At 39.6% G+C, this 20181-nt stretch overlaps 1 protein-coding gene and 1 long non-coding RNA gene across 2 annotated transcripts; both read right to left on the bottom strand.

Annotated features, from left to right (window-relative positions):
• Positions 1-3918: 3918 nt before the first annotated feature.
• LOC109279378 lies at positions 3919-4464 on the bottom strand. Its single transcript, XR_002086140.1, has 2 exons — positions 4081-4464; positions 3919-3982 (listed from the first exon to the last, which is right to left on the bottom strand). It is a non-coding gene; the product is annotated as an uncharacterized LOC109279378 (long non-coding RNA).
• A 2486-nt stretch (positions 4465-6950) lies between these two features.
• CNOT11 (CCR4-NOT transcription complex subunit 11) lies at positions 6951-19782 on the bottom strand. Its single transcript, XM_009276170.1, has 7 exons — positions 19764-19782; positions 19395-19559; positions 14935-15087; positions 14158-14360; positions 13193-13395; positions 10229-10325; positions 6951-7303 (listed from the first exon to the last, which is right to left on the bottom strand). Exons 1-7 carry the CDS (start codon positions 19780-19782, stop codon positions 7106-7108), a joined length of 1038 nt encoding a protein of 345 aa, XP_009274445.1. The 3' UTR covers positions 6951-7105.
• Between the last annotated feature and the right edge of the window lie 399 nt (positions 19783-20181).

Raw genomic sequence — 20181 nt, forward strand, 5'->3', positions numbered from 1 at the left:
CCTTCAAAATATTCCTGTTAATGCCTACTTTTAAAAAAACAAACAAAACTGCCTCTTCCCTGTAGGAGTGTAACTTTTAGATTTACTGGAAAATTGTCAGGTTGGAGTTCTGATGTCACCAGCAGGTGGAAGTTTTTGTGATGCCTTTATCTTACAAGAAGCACACGAGAATGGAGTATGACTGACCAACCATCTCCAAAACTGAACAAATAAAAAAACAACCCACAACTAAACCAAACAATGAATAGGGACATTTATGTCTCCAAAAGAAGCTTATCAACATTTCCAGAACTGCCTTTTTAACTGTCTCTTCAATATTAAAATCTAAGTCTTCTCCCTCTTCCTTAACACAAAACTGAACATTGATGTAGTAGATGTTGAGAGGGTTTAAACTCTAGCTCAAGGAGGAACCAAATGGCGTTATCAAGAGAAGTCTTGTCAGTCTGTGGATTGTGTCTTGCTGATACCTGCAGCGCAATATTCATGCTGGAGGGGAGAAATGTGGTAAGTACTTCAGCTTTTATGTAATACCTATAAAACCAAAAGCTTTTCTTCAGAATCAAAGCTGAGATCTGGCGGAAAGCTGGAAGAAAAGCTAAAGAACCTGCAAATTGAAAAGTGTGCTTATAAAATCTGAAGTGTAAGTGATACTACTGGCTTAGAAAAATACCTGAGCATGAAGATTCCTGGAGTATGTTTCTGATGCTGGCACTGTACCGGTTTCGTTTCGACCTTTCACAAGCGTAGTTGCAGTTGTTTCAGTCGAATTGGTTTGCGCATAGTTCATCTTTGATACAGTTAGGTCTCCTAAGGCCAGCTGTGCTGCTGAGGAATGATGACAATAAAAGGCCGAATTGCAGTGCCTCCAGCAAACAGTTTGCTCTCCTTGGAAGCACGGTGACAAAAATCTTCCGAAGCGAATCATTAGTCTGACCTCAGTCAAAAAGCTGACACGCATTAGCAAAAAGCGGTAGGTTAAAAAGTACAGGACAGGAAAGAGACGATCTATGGAGCTTAAAACAGTAGCAGAAGAGGATTAGAAACGTGAAGCTTATCTCACCTACTGTTATAACTCAAATCGATTACTTTTAGAGTAAATGGGTGTAACCAGCTATAAGTAAAAACAGGTTCCCAGACTTTGCTGATCTGGACCTACTATATTGGGTCAAACATCAAACCGGTGTTTCTAGCACTTTTAACTACCAAACATTTATATGAAGGTCAGAATGAATGAGTCTTTCCCTGCTATGAATGTCTTTGCAGGATAGGTGCCTTGTGACTCCCTTCCCAACCATCTGGAGAATCTTTAATCTGTCTCTTCTGCTTAGGCTATGTCCTGCCTGATGTGGGAGCTGATGCTGTATGTGTTGTGGGTTCCTTCTGCTCCCCCCTCCTGGCCCAATCTCTTTCTGTTCCTAGCTGTGCATTTTTCATAAAACATGCAGGAACTTGTCTGAATCCCCTGTCTCTTTGTCAGATCTTGCTGAAATCAGGCAGAAGGGTTTCTTACTAGAGGCGTTCATGTGGTATGATTATAGAAAGCGAAGGCACAGTGCCCACATGAAGTGGACAGCCTCGATGGCGATGTTGAATAAATCAGTTGGGGAAACTCCCTAGCCAGAACTAGGGGATGTTGTTGTAGATTGAGTTTTGTTAGTATCATGTTCATTGGTACGGCTTCATTAGTTCTGGTGTTACTGTTAGGGAGAAAATTCGTAAAGTTCAAGTGATTTTTAAAAAGGAGCTATGAACATGTCAAAATGGACTGGTGTTTAAAGTGAGACTAGAGGCCCTCTTTGTTCAGAAATCTTAGTTTATTAATAATAGTCTACAAATGCCAAATCGGAGAATAAATTTTGTAGTAAATGACTGTTTAAACTAGCTTCAGCTTTCAGACTTGATAGCAAGCAAAAATGAACTGTAGACATTTCAGATCTAAATGCGTGTTAATAGAGTTTAATTACCTGCAGTACCGATTTAACTAGAAAATGTGGATTTTCTTTTACTAACTACCCTAGACAAATTCTTCTTTGGCTCTAAGCAATGCTTAGAGGAGATTCTTTGCATGTACTAGGGAAGTTTGATTAGATAGCAGTAACTCCTTCCCCCTGCCCCTCACACACACACACACACCCCCCCCCCCACGATTGTTATGCTTTGCACCTGTTGCCAGTAATTAGTGCTAGATTCCAGAGGTATGCCAGAGGAGTTGTAGGATAACTTAACTACAGTGAGAGTGCTTTTAATCCATGCCGACTTAATAAATTGGGCACTGGTATATTCCTGCCAAAGCTGGGCTGTTACACTTTGGGAATTCCAGTCCTGTGCCAGGGTGTAACTGGCATGGAGAAACACCATTGCAACAACTTTATCAAACATGCAAAGGTTCTTTTTTTTTTTTAATCACTTACTGATTCAGGAGTGGTCATCCTGGTTTTCTGCCTGGCCTGCTAAGCTTTCTCTAAGACTAGGCAGTAGTAGTTATGCAGAGAGGAGGCCAGCAAGTGTGTAGCAATGGCTACCCCACTTCTATGCCCAGTGGTTCAGAGGATGTCTGAGGCAGAGGCAGTATCTACACTTGCAGGTTTTGATGAGCTCGATCAGAAGTGAAAGGTGTTGGGTTTACATTATGATGGCAACAGATAGGACACAACAGGTTGGGCTGATCACTTAGCTGCCCCATAAAAGCAGACTTCTCCTGTCTAGACAAGTCTGGACATGCAACTACTGTTAGCAAATACCAACTGTACTTTGAAGTATACACCAGTAGGTTAAGAATGGCATTCTGAATTTGTGGAATATTTTTTCATTTGTTGCCATAATGTGTAATAAAGATATGTTTTTGTTACATATCAACACTGCAAATGTTCAGTAAAACTGAGAACTCTTGCTTAACAGAGCCTTTAGCACCCTGAATCGAGCCAGTAATGATGATATTGTGGTGATGGTTAGGTGGGTGTTTGGGGGTTTTGTTTGCTGCTTTTTTGTTTGTTTGGGTTTTGTTGTTGTTTTTTGTTGGGGTTTTTTTTGAGTGGAGAGGTTGCATGTATAGTTTTCATTGGTTTGATTTTCAGTGCTTGGCATTGAATGCAGTGTTTCTGTGCTGAATGAAGATACTGAGATCAATAAGAACATACTGAAATCTAGTAGAGGAGTCAGCTGGCAGTATCTTGTTGGGTTAACCTGGAGGGAATGGAATTCTTGGTGTGGGCTGCTGGGTCAATGAATTTGTGTTGGCAGCTTGACAAGAGACCGTTCTCTTCTGTATGTCTCCCTTCAGCCGCCAGGCTGGGTGAGACTTCGCACAATGGCTTGGACCAATTTAATAGCTTGCTGCTACAAGGAGAGACCGAGTGGTCCTTTCTGGTTTCCTTTTCTGCTCTATTTGCTATGCTCTGTCTCACATTCGGATTAAGAGTATGTGATAAACTAATTCAGCTTAAGTGGCAGAAAATTAAGTCTATTAAAGCTGTATTTTGACAAGCTAGGAAACTGAATATCCTTACTGTGCAATTGACTGAGTTTTGGAGCTGGGCTTAAGGGGATGAGGAGTTGGGGTGGGGGAGGGAAGAGCAAGACTGCCCCCTTGGGTAAGGTGAAGAGGTGCAGTTTTATCATAGGGCAATGGTGAATTACAATTCCTGAAATGGAAGATGGCAGCAGCATTTTTTTTTTTTAACATGAATGGCTGTAAAAATTGTAATGTCTTCTGTCCTCGAGACTGATCTTTACTAGATGTGTTCTTTTCTCTCTCAGGTGATATGTGAAGATTTGGGAATTGGAATTGTAGATTAAACATGCACAAATCAAGCTGAAGGCTTTTGTTTTTGTTCAGTATGGATCCTGATCTCTCTCCTCAGATATCCTGCTGTATTGCAAAACTCGATTTGAGAAAGTTTTAAAAGTAGAATGTCTCTATAATTGCATGTGTTTGTGTGAAGAATGCATTGCCTGGAAAACGTCCACTATACTTCCATTGAACCTGAAGATACTTTTCACCATCTGAAACATGGTAATGATACTGCATTTTTAAATGAGCATATCCTACTCAGTTCAGAAGAGCAAAATCTTCCATTGCACCTGAAGATACCATGTTTCAGATGGTGAAAAGTAATGATACTGCATTTTTAAATGAGCATATCCTACTCAGTTCAGAAGAGCAAAATAATTTGAGTTTCCATTGTCTTGTTAGTCTGAAGCTTAAGTCCAAAACTTTGAAGCCATTACTTCTACTATAAAGGTAACTGCAGAGAACCATTTGAACTTGCTAGTCTGTCAACAACTATTCACAATTGACTGTCTTTTATGGTCACCTTGTACTAACTTGGTTGCATTGTTTGGATTAAGCACTGGGCTAAGTCTTTTCCATTGTGTATGTACAACTGTAAGAATGTCGTTATGCATTGTTGTTGTAACTTAATGGCTAAAAGCTCAAATTCCATAATAAATTATACAGACCTTTTAAAAAGCAATGTCTGAGAAGCTTGAGGATTTTGTTTTCTTTGCTATGCTTATGTAAGTGGATCTGAGACACTCAAGTAGCACAGCACAAAACAAGCTTAACTTCATGCTGGGTAGCTAAGGGGGAGATCCTTTCTGCATGTAGAGTTTTCCCCATGTAACCAATACCTGGGGGGGGGTGGGTTAACCTTGACTCGCTGCTCTCACTCTCCCCCCTCAATAGGGTAGGGGAAGAAAATAAGATGGAAAAACTCATGGGTCAAGATGGAACAGTTACCATCACAGGCAAAACAGACTTGATGAAGATTAAATTTAACTTACTGCCATTTTAAAAATCGAGTAGGATAGTGAGAAACAAGGAGAAAACTAAAACCACCTTTCTTTCCCCCTGGTCTTCCTAGGCTCACCTTTACTGCTTCACTCCTGACCCTTCTACCTTTCCCTTCCCTGTGAGTGGTGGGGGGGGGGTGGGGGAGGTGGGGGGCTGGGGAAGGAAGGTTGTGGTCACTGTGTAACATTTGGTCTCTGCTGTTCCTTCCTCACACTGTTTCCCTGCTTCAGTGTGGGGTCCCTACCATGGGCTGCAGTTCTTGAAGAACTGCTCCAGTGTGGATCTTCTCTATGGGGTACCTGGAGTTACTAGCTAGCCCTGGCTTGAGGGGCTCACCTGTGCCATGGTTGGGTCTGGCACAGGGCAGCTCTGGCCTCTCCTCACAGAGGCTACCCTGCAGTCCTGTGTTTCCCCCCCCACACCTTGCCATGTAAACCCAACACACTAGGGAAAGTGGGAAACTTCCCTCCTAAAAAGCAAACAACGTGGAAGTATACAGCAAATTCAGTAACAAGTTTGAGTGTTTTCATCAATGCACAGGGCTCTGAAATTAATGGGCTGTGCCTATTTCCCAAGTATAGAAATATATTACAGAAATGCCTGTGATAAAAATCATGATGGTTTCTTAATGATTGATAATTTTTTTAGTTACAGGACAAGTCTGGGGATTTACATATGTCAGTACAACTCAAGCAAATACTGTGAAGAATAAGAACCGCTAGGCTTTTGCTGTAACACCATAGTAGCAACCTACTTTTTTTTTTTTTTGCAAGGCTTAAATTCTTTTAAAGTAATTCTGTAAATCATAAGGTAATTGCAATGCCTTGAAGCAGTAGTAATCAGTTTTCTGATGAAGCCTATTACTTTGTTGTAAGCTGTAGTACTACGTTCCAAACAAAAGCCTAACAACTATAAAAAGTGGTTTTTTGACCATGTTTTTGAAGAGGGGTACTAGTATATAGAAGATAGTCAAATTGTACTTCATCTTTAGCAGATATAAAGCATTAAGGTACAAATTTGGTGCACAAGCTAGGTTAACTCTTGCTGCTAACAATGACTTATAGCAAATGTCTTGGGGTTTAGAAGGAATGTCTAGAATTGGAAAAGACCTTAAATGCTACTTTAGTTGGCCTAATACATCTTAACTCTGGGAAGCTATACAAGTCTAACCCCTGATGACTGGAGAACACTTCTCACAGGACTTCTTACCAGAAGATTATGCTGTGTGAGGATGGGATTTTTCAATCCAAGCAATTTAGCAACTTAAATTACTTGGAAAGAGAAACCTAAAAGACAGTCTTGACCTTGCATTATTGATCTTGTACTTCATAAAAATTTGAGAAGCAGATGCAGATTTAAAACAGCTTTCGTTTTATCAAGCAGCATTAAATTAGAATTAGCTAGCTTTTCAATTTCTTTTCCTTTTCATGAAAATAACAGCAGCTATTCTACTATCTGCTTAAAATAATACTTTAGCAGACTCCTTCCCCAGTTTCCCCATCACCTGACATCTAACACCTGAATGGTACGCTGACTATATGCTTTAGAAGGAAGAGGCTATTTTAATTTTGGTAGCCACAGAGCAATTGCCTATGCAAGTTTTGAAGTGAGAAGAGGCTCATGACTTGAGATTTTTATGGATGAAATGGGATCATCTTTCCTCAGGGAAACATTCTTACAAGCGTGAAATAGGTGTGGTACTTCAACTACTGATGGTATGAGGCCAGTATTCTGGAAAAATTCAGCGATCCTGAGAAGAAAAAGTACCGCTCTGAGCCTACAGCATCCAACGCTTCATTTCTGCCATGTAAAGATAAGCCTTTAGCTTTTTCTAGACATCAAGACAGACTCTCCCTTACTCGACAAAAACAGCATGCATCATTAGAAGTTGTATCCAGCTTCTAGAAGGTCTTACACAGTGAAGAAAGGGCAAACAGGAACTGAAGTTACTTACTTTGATACAAGTTGACTTTTGGACACAAAGACAGCAAGTGCCACATTAATACTTAAATTTGCTATGAAATGGCAAGTATCATTGACATCCGCTCTGGAATTAGAGCCTGTAGTTCAGGATATGCATATGACATACAGAGCTTAACCCACAGTCAAAAATAGCATAAGTGTAAGGCCTAACGCATTTCACAAACTCAAGCATGTGTATCAGAAAAAGCAGCATTTATTGTTTAAATGCATAAAATGCTATTTATAGTGTATTACATCATTAATCCAGTGATTTAAGTTTAAAATATACAAGTAATTGGTATAGAACACTGGCAGGGTTCAATTTTTTTTTTTGCCAGTGACACAGTGGTTTTATTTTGATGTTTTTGTCTCTGATGGATTTTCCCCAGTGTCTAGTGTCTTCAGCAATCTGAAAAGGCCAGCTGCTTCTCGTATCCGACTGAACTCAATACAGAATGCTTGCACTTCTATAAACAAGTCCTGTACATTAATAATTTTGTTTCTGATTAAAGACTGAAGAAAGACACAAACGAGACGTACCAGGCGGTTCTGAAACAGAAGAGATACAGTTTCATAATCCAAATAAATGTTTGCAACCAAGTCAGTTAAAGGACTGTTGGCCCTCAGCAGCACAACCGAGGCTACCAGGAGCAATTTAGCTTCAGCAGTAGCCTTGTTCCCAAGCTTTGTACGTGCTGCCCCTACTTTTCTACCTCCCATACTGCTACTGTATTTAAAAAAATTGACTCTGCTGTATAGTACTTTACACCAGGAGCAATTTAGCTTCAGCAGTAGCCTTGTTCCCAAGCTTTGTACGTGCTGCCCCTACTTTTCTACCTCCCATACTGCTACTGTATTTAAAAAAATTGACTCCTCTGCTGTATAGTACTTTACTTCCAGATATGGGAGCTTCCTCAAGACTAATCCCATGCACCAATGAAGCACCAGATCTACATATGCACTGTACTTAGTTTCTTTATTATGCAATCTCTGAATAAAGTCAGAGAGAAGGGATCATAGCCCAAGATGATGTCATCACTAGGGTCACCCCTCTTGCTTAGTCTTATTTTCTACAATAACACCATAAAGAAAAATGAACAAGCTTCACCTCTCAAAATTCCCCAGTCACCACATGATTAAGGCACTCCAGCTGGGAAGTGATAGCAGCAGAACTGATCCCAAACTTGCTCTGTGGGAAGTGCTCTATTGCTGAATTAGCACGTGACCCTCTTGCTCTGTCTTAGAAGGAAAGACAATACCAGGGACACCTAACCCAAGAAGACACTTCCGAGCTCATGGCTATGAGCTGTGATTTTCCACCTGCTCCAGTGAAAAGATGGGATCTCGGAAGTGTTTCTCCTTCCTAAGGGCTGCTTAGGTAACACCTTGTAGAGCACGCTGGGAGTTGGGAGGTGGAGACCTAGGAACTGGCACCTACAATTTGTCATCCACCGATCCAGTCACTAACCGTCTGCTTTACACAGAGTACATTTGTCCTCAAGGACAAAAGCAGATCTTACTTTATCATTAAAGTGGTCTCACAGTTCACGTTGTGAGAAAGAGTTGAACCCAAACCTTGCTCTAAAAGCAACTATATACATGAACAATGTTTATCAGACAGAACTGAGGGGACTTGATAGATATTAAGTGTCCAAAGTATTTTAGATTATTTGACACTGAAAATAAATTGCCAACTATTTTTACAGGAACTGAGCTTACTACTGCAAAATTTGCTACCTATACCAAGAGAATTCAGAAACTGAACAAGTTATTATTTCCTTCACTGCAATCAAAAGGCATCACGTTTTCTCTACAACACAAATTAAATTACAAGAGTAATAACCGAGGAACATGAAACTCAGAATAAAAGTACAAATGCAAGATGCTGGCTGACTCCCAGTCTCTGAGGATCATGCCTCTTTCACTTCCAATAGGAGTGGTTTTGTACCATGCTTTTCAAACAAAACATCTTGTGTCTCAGTTGCTGTGAGGCCTCATACACAGTATTAACAAATGTTAGATCTCACAAGCTTCGCATGCTACTTGGTGATCAGTATATGTTCCTTGACCCTCTGTTCTTTTTTGTCCCGTGTGCCTGAAGCACAGCTGCTATATGCTCTCAGCAGGCCCTTTGAGCTCTGTGGTCATATTCTCAGCTGCAGCCCAGGTCTGCTGCTATTTTCCTATTCTGCTACCAAACGTAATAGGCACAGCTATTCTCTCAGCAGCCCCTTCGAGCACAGTGTCCCACTCTGTGGTCATACTCTCAGCTGCAGCCCAGGTCTGCTGCTATTTTCCTATTCTGCTACCAAACGTAATAGGCACAGCTATTCAGCAGGTCACAGATCAAGCCACCCGTGTGTATCTGGCAGAGTCCCAAAGCAAAGAAGCATCAGCAGCCACCAAAAGCTAACAAATGGTTAGCCATCATCTGGAAGGGTACTGAGAACAAGACAGAGGGGTTTTTGCTGCTATCTAAACCCACACAGCACCCATATCCTGCATACTGCACATAATTTTCGTCTCTGCAGCTTAAGGATACAATAGAGCTAGAGAAGGCACTAGAGAAGGACACCAAAAAAGCATAAGGGAAAGGAACAGCTGCCTTGTTGCAAGAGACTAAAGAGGTTGCAGTCCTTCAGTATTGAGAGGAAAAAGCTGAGGCAGGACTTGGTCAAGATTCACAAAGCCTCGGGTAAACTGAACATGGAACTGTTTTTCACCAATGACGTATCCAAGAAAACAAGTTCTACCGGGCACTTGGTGAAACCAACAGATCAGTTTAGGATAGAAGGAAGTACCTCGCACAGCATGTAGACAACCTTGTGTGCCAAAGGTGTGGAAATCTCCCCAGGGTTAAAGATCCTTGAAGTGACTACAACTTGCATGCTGGTACTGAGGAAGTATGACAGGCTTGGGAAGCAGAGAGTATGGTGTTTTAGGAAGACAGAAAACAGAAGGGTTTTAGGTCTTTGAGGAGATCCGCAAGCTGTTGTAGGTCAGTAATGGTCATGACTGAAGGGCAAGACTTCCATGCGAGTTTTGTAACATCACCTCAAAGGTCTGGGAGTGGTGGGCACACTCATACAGAAAAGAAACTTGAAGCTTAAAACTAAGCAGAAGGCAAACAACTAATACTGGGGGTGAAGAAAAGGCACACTGAGTGACAGGTAAACCTTCTGCATGTAAGGACCTCAGTCACATAAAACTGCAGTTTTGCCAGGGAGAAGTGTATTATGTCTACAGAAAAACAGGGAACAGTAATTACCTGTGAAGTCTCGTAAAAAGGTGAAGAAACATCTGTTAAACACTAAAGAACTGCATAGTGTGTTAGGAAAAAAAAAAAGTGCCTTTGAAATAAAGAAGCAGTAAGATAGAATAACTTAATGCTATCAGCCTTATAAAATCTCGGCACGTATTACACAAAGCAATATATGGGACCTTTTTTCCTAACCAATTTAGTGAAGTACTCACCTGCATATATTTGTCTTTAATCTGTTCACAGGTGGAGATACAATTGGAGATATAAAGATGAATAAATTCAGGCGGGAGATCAACTGCAGTAGTAAGCCTGTCCAAATTAAAAATATCCAGTGGTTTACGAAGCCATAAATCTAGTGATTCCATTGCAAAACGGATGAGTTAGACCTGTGATATTAGTTTACTCCCAGTCATGTCATACCGAGCTGATTTCTGACAGCTTCCACAGACGTATTTCTAATCACTTAAATTTCTTCATTAAGAGTCCAAAACTTTTTTTTTTAACTCTGACACAGTACAGAAGCTGAGTTAGATTGGTTTCTAGTATATTTGACACACCTACAAACATTTGCTATATATTACACAAATGAGTCAATGATACTAGTTTCCAATTTATGATGAAGTCCCCAAGCTGTCTGAGTACCAAGATTCTTCTGCAATAAGCACTACAATACAGTTTTGCTTATTCATATTTGAATTTTAGGTACTGAATCTAGATGCTGCACTCCTTCCTTAAGTATACAACCAGAGTAACTCCTTTGTTACGGCAAAAGATCAGTTTCCTTAGTTCCTTCAGATCCACATTTTAGTCCTAGGAACTGAAACAACATGAATATCTACAGCTCAAATAAAAGAGACCCTGGCTAGATGAAAATGTTAACTAAATTAATGACGCACAATAATCTCAGAAGCTTCTTACTACAGAAGAATTGGAGAACTATGGCATCAAAGAATGGTACTGGTATTTTAAGGGTTAACAGCAAAGCACACCTATTTGTGGTTTAATAATACTGACTACTAAAGTATTTGAGCTGCCACTGTTTCTTAACTGATAAAGCAATACAGCTCTCAAGATAACAACATACACGAGATGTAGAACTGCCATAAAGTTACAACAGAATTTGACCGAAGTAACTCTAATCACAGTCCTATCTCAAGTAGTGAAAGGGGGGGGGCAATAGGGAAAACAGTGCATGTTTTAGACATTTCAGTTTAAAGTTTTTGTCTTATTTCACTTAAAAATCGGTGTCTCCCTGTTTGCACTGACAGTCATTTTGAAGTTTGAGAAAAGTTTTTCCTCTGGTAGTTACGCTGTGGGAGAATCAGCATGCCTGACTGGTGGTGTAGCTATCCTGGACAGGATTAAAAGCTCTTTCCTTACCACTATTTCTCCATGTTGTGATCATTAGCCCAACTTCAGGGCAGTAACTGCTGTCAGTCTGCACCAGTAGGGAGGGATTTATTTCAGAAACGTTTCTTTCCTCAAATGATAACTTAAGGTGCAATTCAACTCTGCTGCAAAGAGACTGCTGAACAAGGCTGATTTGGTAGTTTACATTCAGCAATTGCCAAGAAATAGAAGAAAGTAAGTGGGAGAGATGGACTTTTGTAGTTTGTGGGGATTAGCTGTCTGAGAAGTTTTCCCACTGAAAGGGCGAGCATTCTGTTAAGAAAATGGGTTGTACCTATATGCAGGAGTTACTCCCAATGAAGACAGGGCGTGAACGTAAAGCAGGATGGCTATTTAACAATGCCACCTTTTGTTCACTTACGCCACATCAGGAATGCAAGTTGCGTTTAAGCAGATTAGCTGTGTGGCATTAACTTCTTGTGGAGGATTCTCACAATAACTGCTCTTTGTGCCACTGTAGTCTTCTGTCTTTCACACAAGCATACCTCAAGAATGATCAAAACGAACATTTCCAGATGTCCTAATAAAACACAGCTGCCACCTCAGTTGAAAGAGAAGACAGAAGCTAGAGATGAGGCTAATTTTTAAGATATGAGAAAAGAACATGAATTATTCATCAGGAACGACTAGATTGTGACCCCTTAGAGGGAGAGACAGTCACTACAGTGACAAAACCATACACATCCAGTAACTGGTCATTTTGCAAGTCAGTAAGTAAACTTGCAGCTTCCTGGGCCATAGGACATGTACTTGCTAGTGAAATTTATATATTAACCAGGAACCTGATGTCTGAATAAAACTTCAGGCATACTGTAGATTGCAGTGACAGAACTCCCTTAGCGATAACCATTTTAAATACTGTTTTGAGCTGAACGTATCAAACAGTTTGATATAATGATTTTTCTAGTAATTATCAACTCCAGTTGAAGTTATCCACAACAGAATACGTATTTCCCCATTCTCTTCAAAGTAGAAACACTTTGCTAATATTAAAGAGTAACACAGTGTTTTCTTTGAATGAGCCTCTGCATTCGTGGAGCAGGGACTGAAAGATTAACTAGCATAGCACCTGTGCAAGAAATGTGCTTTTTACCATACCTAATATGGTAAAATATGGCATGTACTGGGAAATTGTGGATTTTTTTCCTGTTAAGTTGCAGTTTTGCTACTGCTAATAGGAAGCTGATAACATTACAGTAATATTTTAAAATAGCACTGCTGTAAAAAGGAACTTAAAAATTGGCAGCGTTCTCTGAACTTAGCACTGAAGATGTTCGAGAGGTTCAATTCTTTATTACCAACCCACAGCTAACTTTACAAACTTATTCTGAAATAAAATAAGAGGTTTTTTTCCACAACTACAGACACCATCAATAAGGAACTACACAAAAAGCAAGTAAAGCCGTTATAAAAGAAGCAGACTTAGACAGTCCAGTAGTCATAGAAAGCAACAAATCCACAGCACTCTCTTCCTCTGCAAGATTAATCAGAGCACAGTAAGTCTTATTATTAAATAAGAGTATTGAAAAAAAAACCAAACACACAACACAAACAGCACAGAGAAATTGAAAAGGGAATGATAGTTTTGATACTCTTTTCCTTCACTGTAATCTGACTAGTCGTTTCTTCAATTCCTGTTACTTTTGGTAGTCTTTGGAATGCACCCAAACACAGCCCTGTGGCCAGCCTCATAATCACTTAATAACTGTTCAGTTATTTATTTTACATACTTAAGGAAACCTTCTTAGATTTGAGATAGTACTCACCGATTTACAACTTCCATTGAATGCAAGGACATGTCCATATTGACCAAGACAGAAAAATACTCTGTTATCTGACTAGACTGCATCAGTTTCAGCAACATTTCTATAGCTACTAAAGGATTGTTTTCAACCAGGTCTGGCAATTTGGCAGGAGTGAGACCAATATGGTAAACAAGCTTGGGGTCCTTTTCCAATTCTCCAAGGAGCTGTAAAGAAAAGACAAGACTCAGGGTTTTTGTTTTTTCTTAACTATTCACATTACTGCTTGAAGAAACTGCTATAATACATCTAAGCTACAGGAGAATGACAACCCTTTAGATTTAGGCATCTCTGTTGAAAGACACTGGAGGTATACTTTCAAATTTCCATGTAAAGGCAACTGTGCCCATAAAACCTTTAATAAAGCATTTAGTAGTCTTTCATCAGTGGGTGGCAAGGAAGGAAGAAAAAAAAAACAACCCATGAAAAGTTTCCGCCTTCTTTAGTTTCCCATCCAGCAGAAACAAACCTCAATTTCGAGTTCATTGTTGTCAGAAAAAGTTCTGCAAATAAAGGATATTTTATAGTGCTAGCATAGTGATTATCAAAAAAAGCACACCGAAATCAGGGGTAATACTATCAAATTGGGGGGGGGGGAATTGGTGTTGGCATTTCTGAAATAATTACTTATCAAAAGCTTCCACAGAAGCACGACCAACTTTGTTGTAAGAAGATTTTTCCACGGAGAAAAATATTGGTGCCACTTATTGATCAACTGTAACTATGTCCAGTCAATGCTATGAAATCTAAAGATTTCTCCCTTATTCATACAAACCCAAAGTCCAAACTCTTGGGTTTTTACAATTTAAAGTCCTTGGAGTTTCCTGAATCCAAACACTGATCAATTAAAGCGATCCAAGTTTTCTAAAATACATGAGTTAATAGCTTGTTAGAAAATCATTTTAGACAGAAAAGTGCATGATACTTACCTGTGTTTGCTGTGGGGAAGTCAAGGGACTTTTAAAAGCTTTTGCCATGATTCTTTTTATCTCGACTCCAGTGCTGTTCTTAACACACATTGACTTATCCCACTGAATTGTGTGATCTGGCTCTATTGGATTTAACCATGCCAATTCGTCTTCACATATATGGAGTGGAGGCGGTGGTCGAATAAACTCTGGTCGAAAGTGACCTAAAATGGCAACAATGTGAAACGTTTTTTAAGCTTCAGGTATTCAGTTTTACATCAGCACAAAAAGGAGACCCTGAAGCCCCTGTTTCTTTAAGCTATTATAACACTGAGAACAGCATTACGATCTTATTTGCCTCCCAGAAAAACATTTATTTCTGATTTTTAGTGATCCTGTTACATCAGCGTGTTTTTCCTCTTGATTCAGATCACTAAGTTACTGATTCTATGGTCTTTTTCCTTCCACAGTAACTGCTTCCTTGGAAGGTGTTAACAGTCAATGCAGATCTTAGTGTAGGGGACTAAGATCTGAGGGTCATCAGAGCCAGTGTTTTAGCCAACAGAGAACACGAGCAACAGCTTGAAGACAGACTCCAGGTTTTTAAAAGACTGGAAACGTGAACACCATGGAGTCTGACCTGGAGACAGCCTGATACAGTTTTGTACTGTTTCATTCATCTTCATTCCCATTTCATACCTTGAAAATACTTCTGAATTACATTACATTTCATGTGGAGAAGCGTAACAACATAGCATGTCATGAGTTACAGAAACAAAGATGTGTAAATGCACATACTCTCTATAGGAGGTTTTGGTCCACTCACTAAGGCTTCCGTGATCTGGGAGGCAACAGAGCTGTCAAAACCAGAGTTGGAAGAATCTGGGTCAGGATCACTGAGAATGCTGGGGAAGCTGGCCTTGCTCTGTGTTGGCAACTCGGACTGACGTTCTGAAAGAATAATATTAAGGCATAAAATTGAAACAAGAGATGCCTGGAATACTAAAAGTAGTGAGAAACAATCAGCTTTAGAGAAGAGCTAGCTTAAAAAAACCAGATAACACCAACATGACATTTAGTACTGTGTCAGGTGGCTAGTACTCAGAGTGCCAGCTGACAGGCAAGAGACAGAGGCATGCAGCAAGGACAAAGAAGAAATAGAAGTGAATCTGAAACATAGTCTTGACTTCAGAAAAGGTAAGTAACTGACGTAATCTGCATCTAAAAAGCACATTAGTAGATTCACATGGTAGTCCTGAAAGAGTTCACATGCTATACCTAGTTTTGCAATCACTTCTTCTCAGAGCAGGGAAGTGAAAAATCTACACAGACACACTTACAGACTCCGCAACAATAATGGTCATACTAGACCTGAAGTCAGCTATTCAAATTTATCCAACACATTTCAGTGGCATTGTGTAAGCTACTTTTGCATTCGCTGTCAAGCTACAGCAAGTGCTTGTGTGGAAAGAGATGGAGTTTAATTGTAACGTGATTCTACATACATCGTCATTAAAGCAAACCTGAGAGGAGCTGAAACTATCCCTTTAAAGGCCAAATTACAGAACATAAACAAGTTACATAAAAATAATATTAAATTTAGTATATACAACTGAAGACTTGAAGAAACTGGCCAAAAAGAAACTATGGGGCTCAATACTTGCATTGTCAGATTTTTAGGCGGTGTTCTGTCACAATCTATCACTCTCCTGTATCTGAAGACTTAATGGCTGATCTTCTGTATTCTCTGTACTATTTTGAGAGATCATGTTTTCCATGGCTTTGGCAAAAAAAAGCCAAAACAAAACCCAACAGACAAAAACCAGAAAAAACCCACTACAGAACACCACCTGACACTCCTTCCCCCCCACCCCCTTAACAGAGAACATTAAGCAGCACATTAAGCCTGAAGTAATCTGAAGTCCAAAATTGTTGGTGTCACACAAGGAATCCCTTGGAAAAGTTCCACATGAAACTAAACACCACTTCTTTTCCTGACTAATGAAGTGTAGTGCTGTCATATTTAGTATACTGCCCCTATCACTTCTAAGCGAAGTGTGCTTTGCTCCTTTTTGTGCAGCCACGTTGACCCTTCCCAGCTTCCCATGCACATGAACTGTTTCATATGACTCCAACCAAATCCACGAGAGACGCTGGGACTGTGAGTGACAAAAGGATCATCAAAACAAAGCACTAACCATTGCTAATTTCTTTTTTGGCTTTCTGTCCTACTTTATCCAATTATTTCAGATCATGCAAACATTTGCATATATGCTCACTGAAACAGCACAGCAGGGTACGTTTTTCTGTTAAAGGCAACAACTAGCATACTTCTCAGTTATTTTCAAAAAAACAAAGTCTAAATGAGCTGGTTTATAAAACATGTCTTCTACTTTATAAACTGTTTCAAACTCCAGCTTGTGAGTACTTTCATTTAGCCATTGAACAGAAGGGTTCATTTAACAAATGAAGTTCTATGGAGAAAGGCAAAAAAAAAAAAGAAAGAAGATATTGGGCATCTTTTTTCAGTCTTTTCATTACAGCCTAGAACTTAAATCTATCAGTCGGTAAAAGTAAGTCACTAATTTGTTTGTATCCTCATAATCTCAGATGATTAATGATGCTTAATTAGAAATACAAAAGTTTAAGATACAGTCCTTCAATTCACTGATTTTAGAAGCCTCCATGAGCCCTTAGTTATATGCATTGAAGCTCAAAAGCTCACCCTCACTGCTTCAAGAATTAGGGCTGGATCAACAGTTTCAGGTAAGCAGAAGCAAGAATTAGGACATGGTGATTTAACAGGAAAGAATATAGCATCTTGAATTTAGATGTTTAAATTTAAAAAAAAAAAAATCTGGAAACAAACACTTAGGTTCCCTTATGGAGCGATGTTTTTTTTTTTTTCTTTTTACAGGTAAAAAGAAACTTTCTTTGATTCTTAAAGGAAAGCTCTACAATGTATTACAAATTTAACTTTAATACAGGTCAATTACTCTTAGATCAAATAAGGGTTAGCAGACAAACAGTTATGAGCACTTTGGCAGAAGACCCATCCCTGCAACTAGGAGAAAGTGACATTTTTGATACGGTAACACACCAGATCAGCCAAACCAAATTATAGGGGGAAACCGAGGCTTGAATGAACTTTCTGTAGACCAAAGGGAGAAGAGAACAAAGCAAGTTTTAATACTCATTTCCAAGATGCTCTAGTCCAACATTCTACCTTTTTTGGAGGGGAGGAAACACTAAAAACAAAAAAAGAAAACTCAAAACTAGAAAACCCACCATACAGCTGCAAATGGATTGTCACAATGAGCTCAAGTTCAGAAGACAAGCCAAGTATCTTTTTCCTCCCTTTACAAAAAAAGGATTAGGAGAGAGACACTGATTGAAAAAAATTTAATGCTTTCTAAATTTTTTAAGCTGATTTTGCAGGTATATTCTAAAGCAAGTCAAAATCATCCTGCTCTAAATAGCCCTGAATTCGTCTCGGGGACCACAATTTTGAAGGGCCACCAAGTCTTACAGCTGTAACGTTCTGTGAAATGTGGGGGGAAAGGGTGTAAAGGCAACACCTCAAACATTGTATCTAAGCACCATAATACAAGTATTTATGCACTGTCAGCAGCACAGCTTCATCCTGCGTATTGAATCATAAGGAGAAATATACTGAAGAAATATACTGAAGACTTCTGGAAAACTCACATACCTTCCGAAACACGACAAATAGACAGTCAAGCAGCATCACAATACTAAAATGAGCAAAAGATTTATCTTTTAAGAAAGTGAATAGAAAGCTGTCATTTATTCTAGGGAGCTACAGCAAGAAGCTTGAGAAAGACAGCATGAAGCTTTTTCAGATGCAGCTTGTTTTGTTATGTAACTCATGCAACTGCTCGTAAGCAATTAATTATGCACGTTTACTGTATTATGTAAATAATGATACAAGCACATCTTAAAGGGCTTAATTTCGCAAAGCCCCATTAATGACTTTGTACTGTACTTTTAAGCCATCAGTGTCTCCTATTTTGAAAAAGGACAAATCAAAATGCATGGCCTAGAGTACCCATCCATACAACTACAGTTTTGAGGTTCTCTACCTGTTTCATTTTTAGTGAGAACAAACTGTTCAGAAGGCAAACACAGTACCAAGGGGAAAACAAATAAAAGCCTATGAAAAAACTCCAGGCTTCTTTAAGGCATCACATATGCCTTATGCTAAAAATCACAAGTTACCTGAAGTTTCACAAAATCTGAATGCACTAAAGTATTCTAGAAAACACAGACAGGATGAACTGAACAAGAACCAAAAGGGTTTGTCTCCCCCGCGACCCGGTATGTTAGGGTAATTCAATTTGCATTTTCAAAAGATCCCGCAGTCTGGAAATAGTAGCTAAGGAGGACACTAGAGGACATTTGTACACTGTGAACAAGGGACAGTATACCACAGCATAACAAGTCAGTGTCAGATTCTACAGAAAAAATGATGATACCGAGATACAACTGCAGGACGGAGAAAGCCTCGTTAGTGCCTGACCTCAGAGCAGTAAACCACATTGTACAGATATAGAAGTGGGACGGTCAGGTTTCAAGCAAGCGGGTCCATTTGCACCACTATTTTTTGGTGTTCAAACTGGCTCCTTGTTCCCAACAATATTTTCTATTTCAGATTAGCTCCAGATGTGACTCATCAGTCAACGTGATCGGAACAATCATGTTCCTGCTCCTTTTCTCCTGTCAAAAGGATAAGCATCACATTGCTTTTCTTTTCAATCTAGTAAAAGTAGACCACCTTCCCACTCTTGAGCTAACGCTGTAAGATCTGACTTTATTTTATAAAACTGAAGATACAATTGTAATAGCCAATTTGCCAGGTGCGTGACAGTTGTGCTTGTTCTCTCATACTAGAAATACCGCAAAGAGTGAAAAGGGATAAAAATACACCAAAAAAAATCGCCCAAAAAACTCCCCACAAAGCTTTAGATTAAAATCTTCCTATACTTGCAAAACGCTCTTATGTTTAAGGCAGTGACATATATGCTTAAAAAGCTGCTTGTTAAGTAGGATAAAACAGTTAAGGCGTAATCTCTGCTTGAAGTTTCTCTATGTGCTTGAACATGGGCTTGAAGACCCTAAAGCATAGTTCAGCCTTTTTCATATTTAGGATAGACAAGAGTGTTTCTCAGGTAACTCGTAGCCACGTTACAATTAGCATTTCCATTCGTAACTGAAGCACAGCCACAAGTCTTCCTTACCTGCTAATGCCAGCTGAAGGCCACTTATATCCACTGACTGGGCCATGTTGCCCACATCCATTGAAGCAATCTGCCGAGGAGTCTTCTTGAAGAGTTCTCTAGGGGGGGCCAACATCAGTTGAGAAAGAAAGAATTTTTCTGGAGGAGTTATGGGAGGTAAGAAGCCTGTGGAGACACGATGAAAAACGATCCCCGATTTTAAAGGCAGTAGCATTAATGGTTTCCATATGCTTCACGTAGAACAAGCCAAAATAAAACACAGACTAATGTGTTATTTATGGCAAGCTCAGTGCAACTGAAGAGTCTTTGTGAGTACATACAAAACCGCTACCTACTCAGCTCCTAAAGTTATGTAAAATACAGCGTTACACTGATCGACATCGTGCATCTTGACGTGCAACATATGATGCTAAGTCAGTCACAGTGGTTTCTTCACGTGCTTTCTAATTTTGACAACTAGTGAGCTATTAAATACGACCGGGCATTGCAACTCATGCTGTAGTACGAAAGTAAAAATTACTTGTATATTACTTGTATAGAAGTAATTTTTTTAGAAACGGATTTACCCATCGCTGTCATGCTTGCATTTACTGAAGCGGGAAAAAGTGTTTCGCTCTCCCGTACTTCTTTCAGAGGTTTGCTCCACAGCTGTAAAGCTGTCAAAAGCCTCCTATTACCTCCAGGTTTTCGTAACGGCTTTCTCCCAGAAATTCCGTGTTACGGTCCAACCGAGCGGCCTATCTGACATCAAGCCTAGAGACGCTGGCCGTGAAAAACCTCCCACCGC

The sequence above is a fragment of the Aptenodytes forsteri genome, unplaced genomic scaffold (assembly GCF_000699145.1).
Source record: "Aptenodytes forsteri isolate BGI_AS27 unplaced genomic scaffold, ASM69914v1 Scaffold96, whole genome shotgun sequence".
Lineage (NCBI taxonomy): Eukaryota > Metazoa > Chordata > Aves > Sphenisciformes > Spheniscidae > Aptenodytes > Aptenodytes forsteri.

Coding starts and splice junctions, on each gene's coding strand:
- CNOT11 (XM_009276170.1), bottom strand. Junction 13,396..14,157: donor CTTCCCCACAGCAAACACAG/GTAAGTATCATG, acceptor TTTTCTTTACAG/CTCCTTGGAGAATTGGAAAA. Junction 10,326..13,192: donor TCAATGGAAGTTGTAAATCG/GTGAGTACTATC, acceptor TAATTTGGACAG/GCTTACTACTGCAGTTGATC.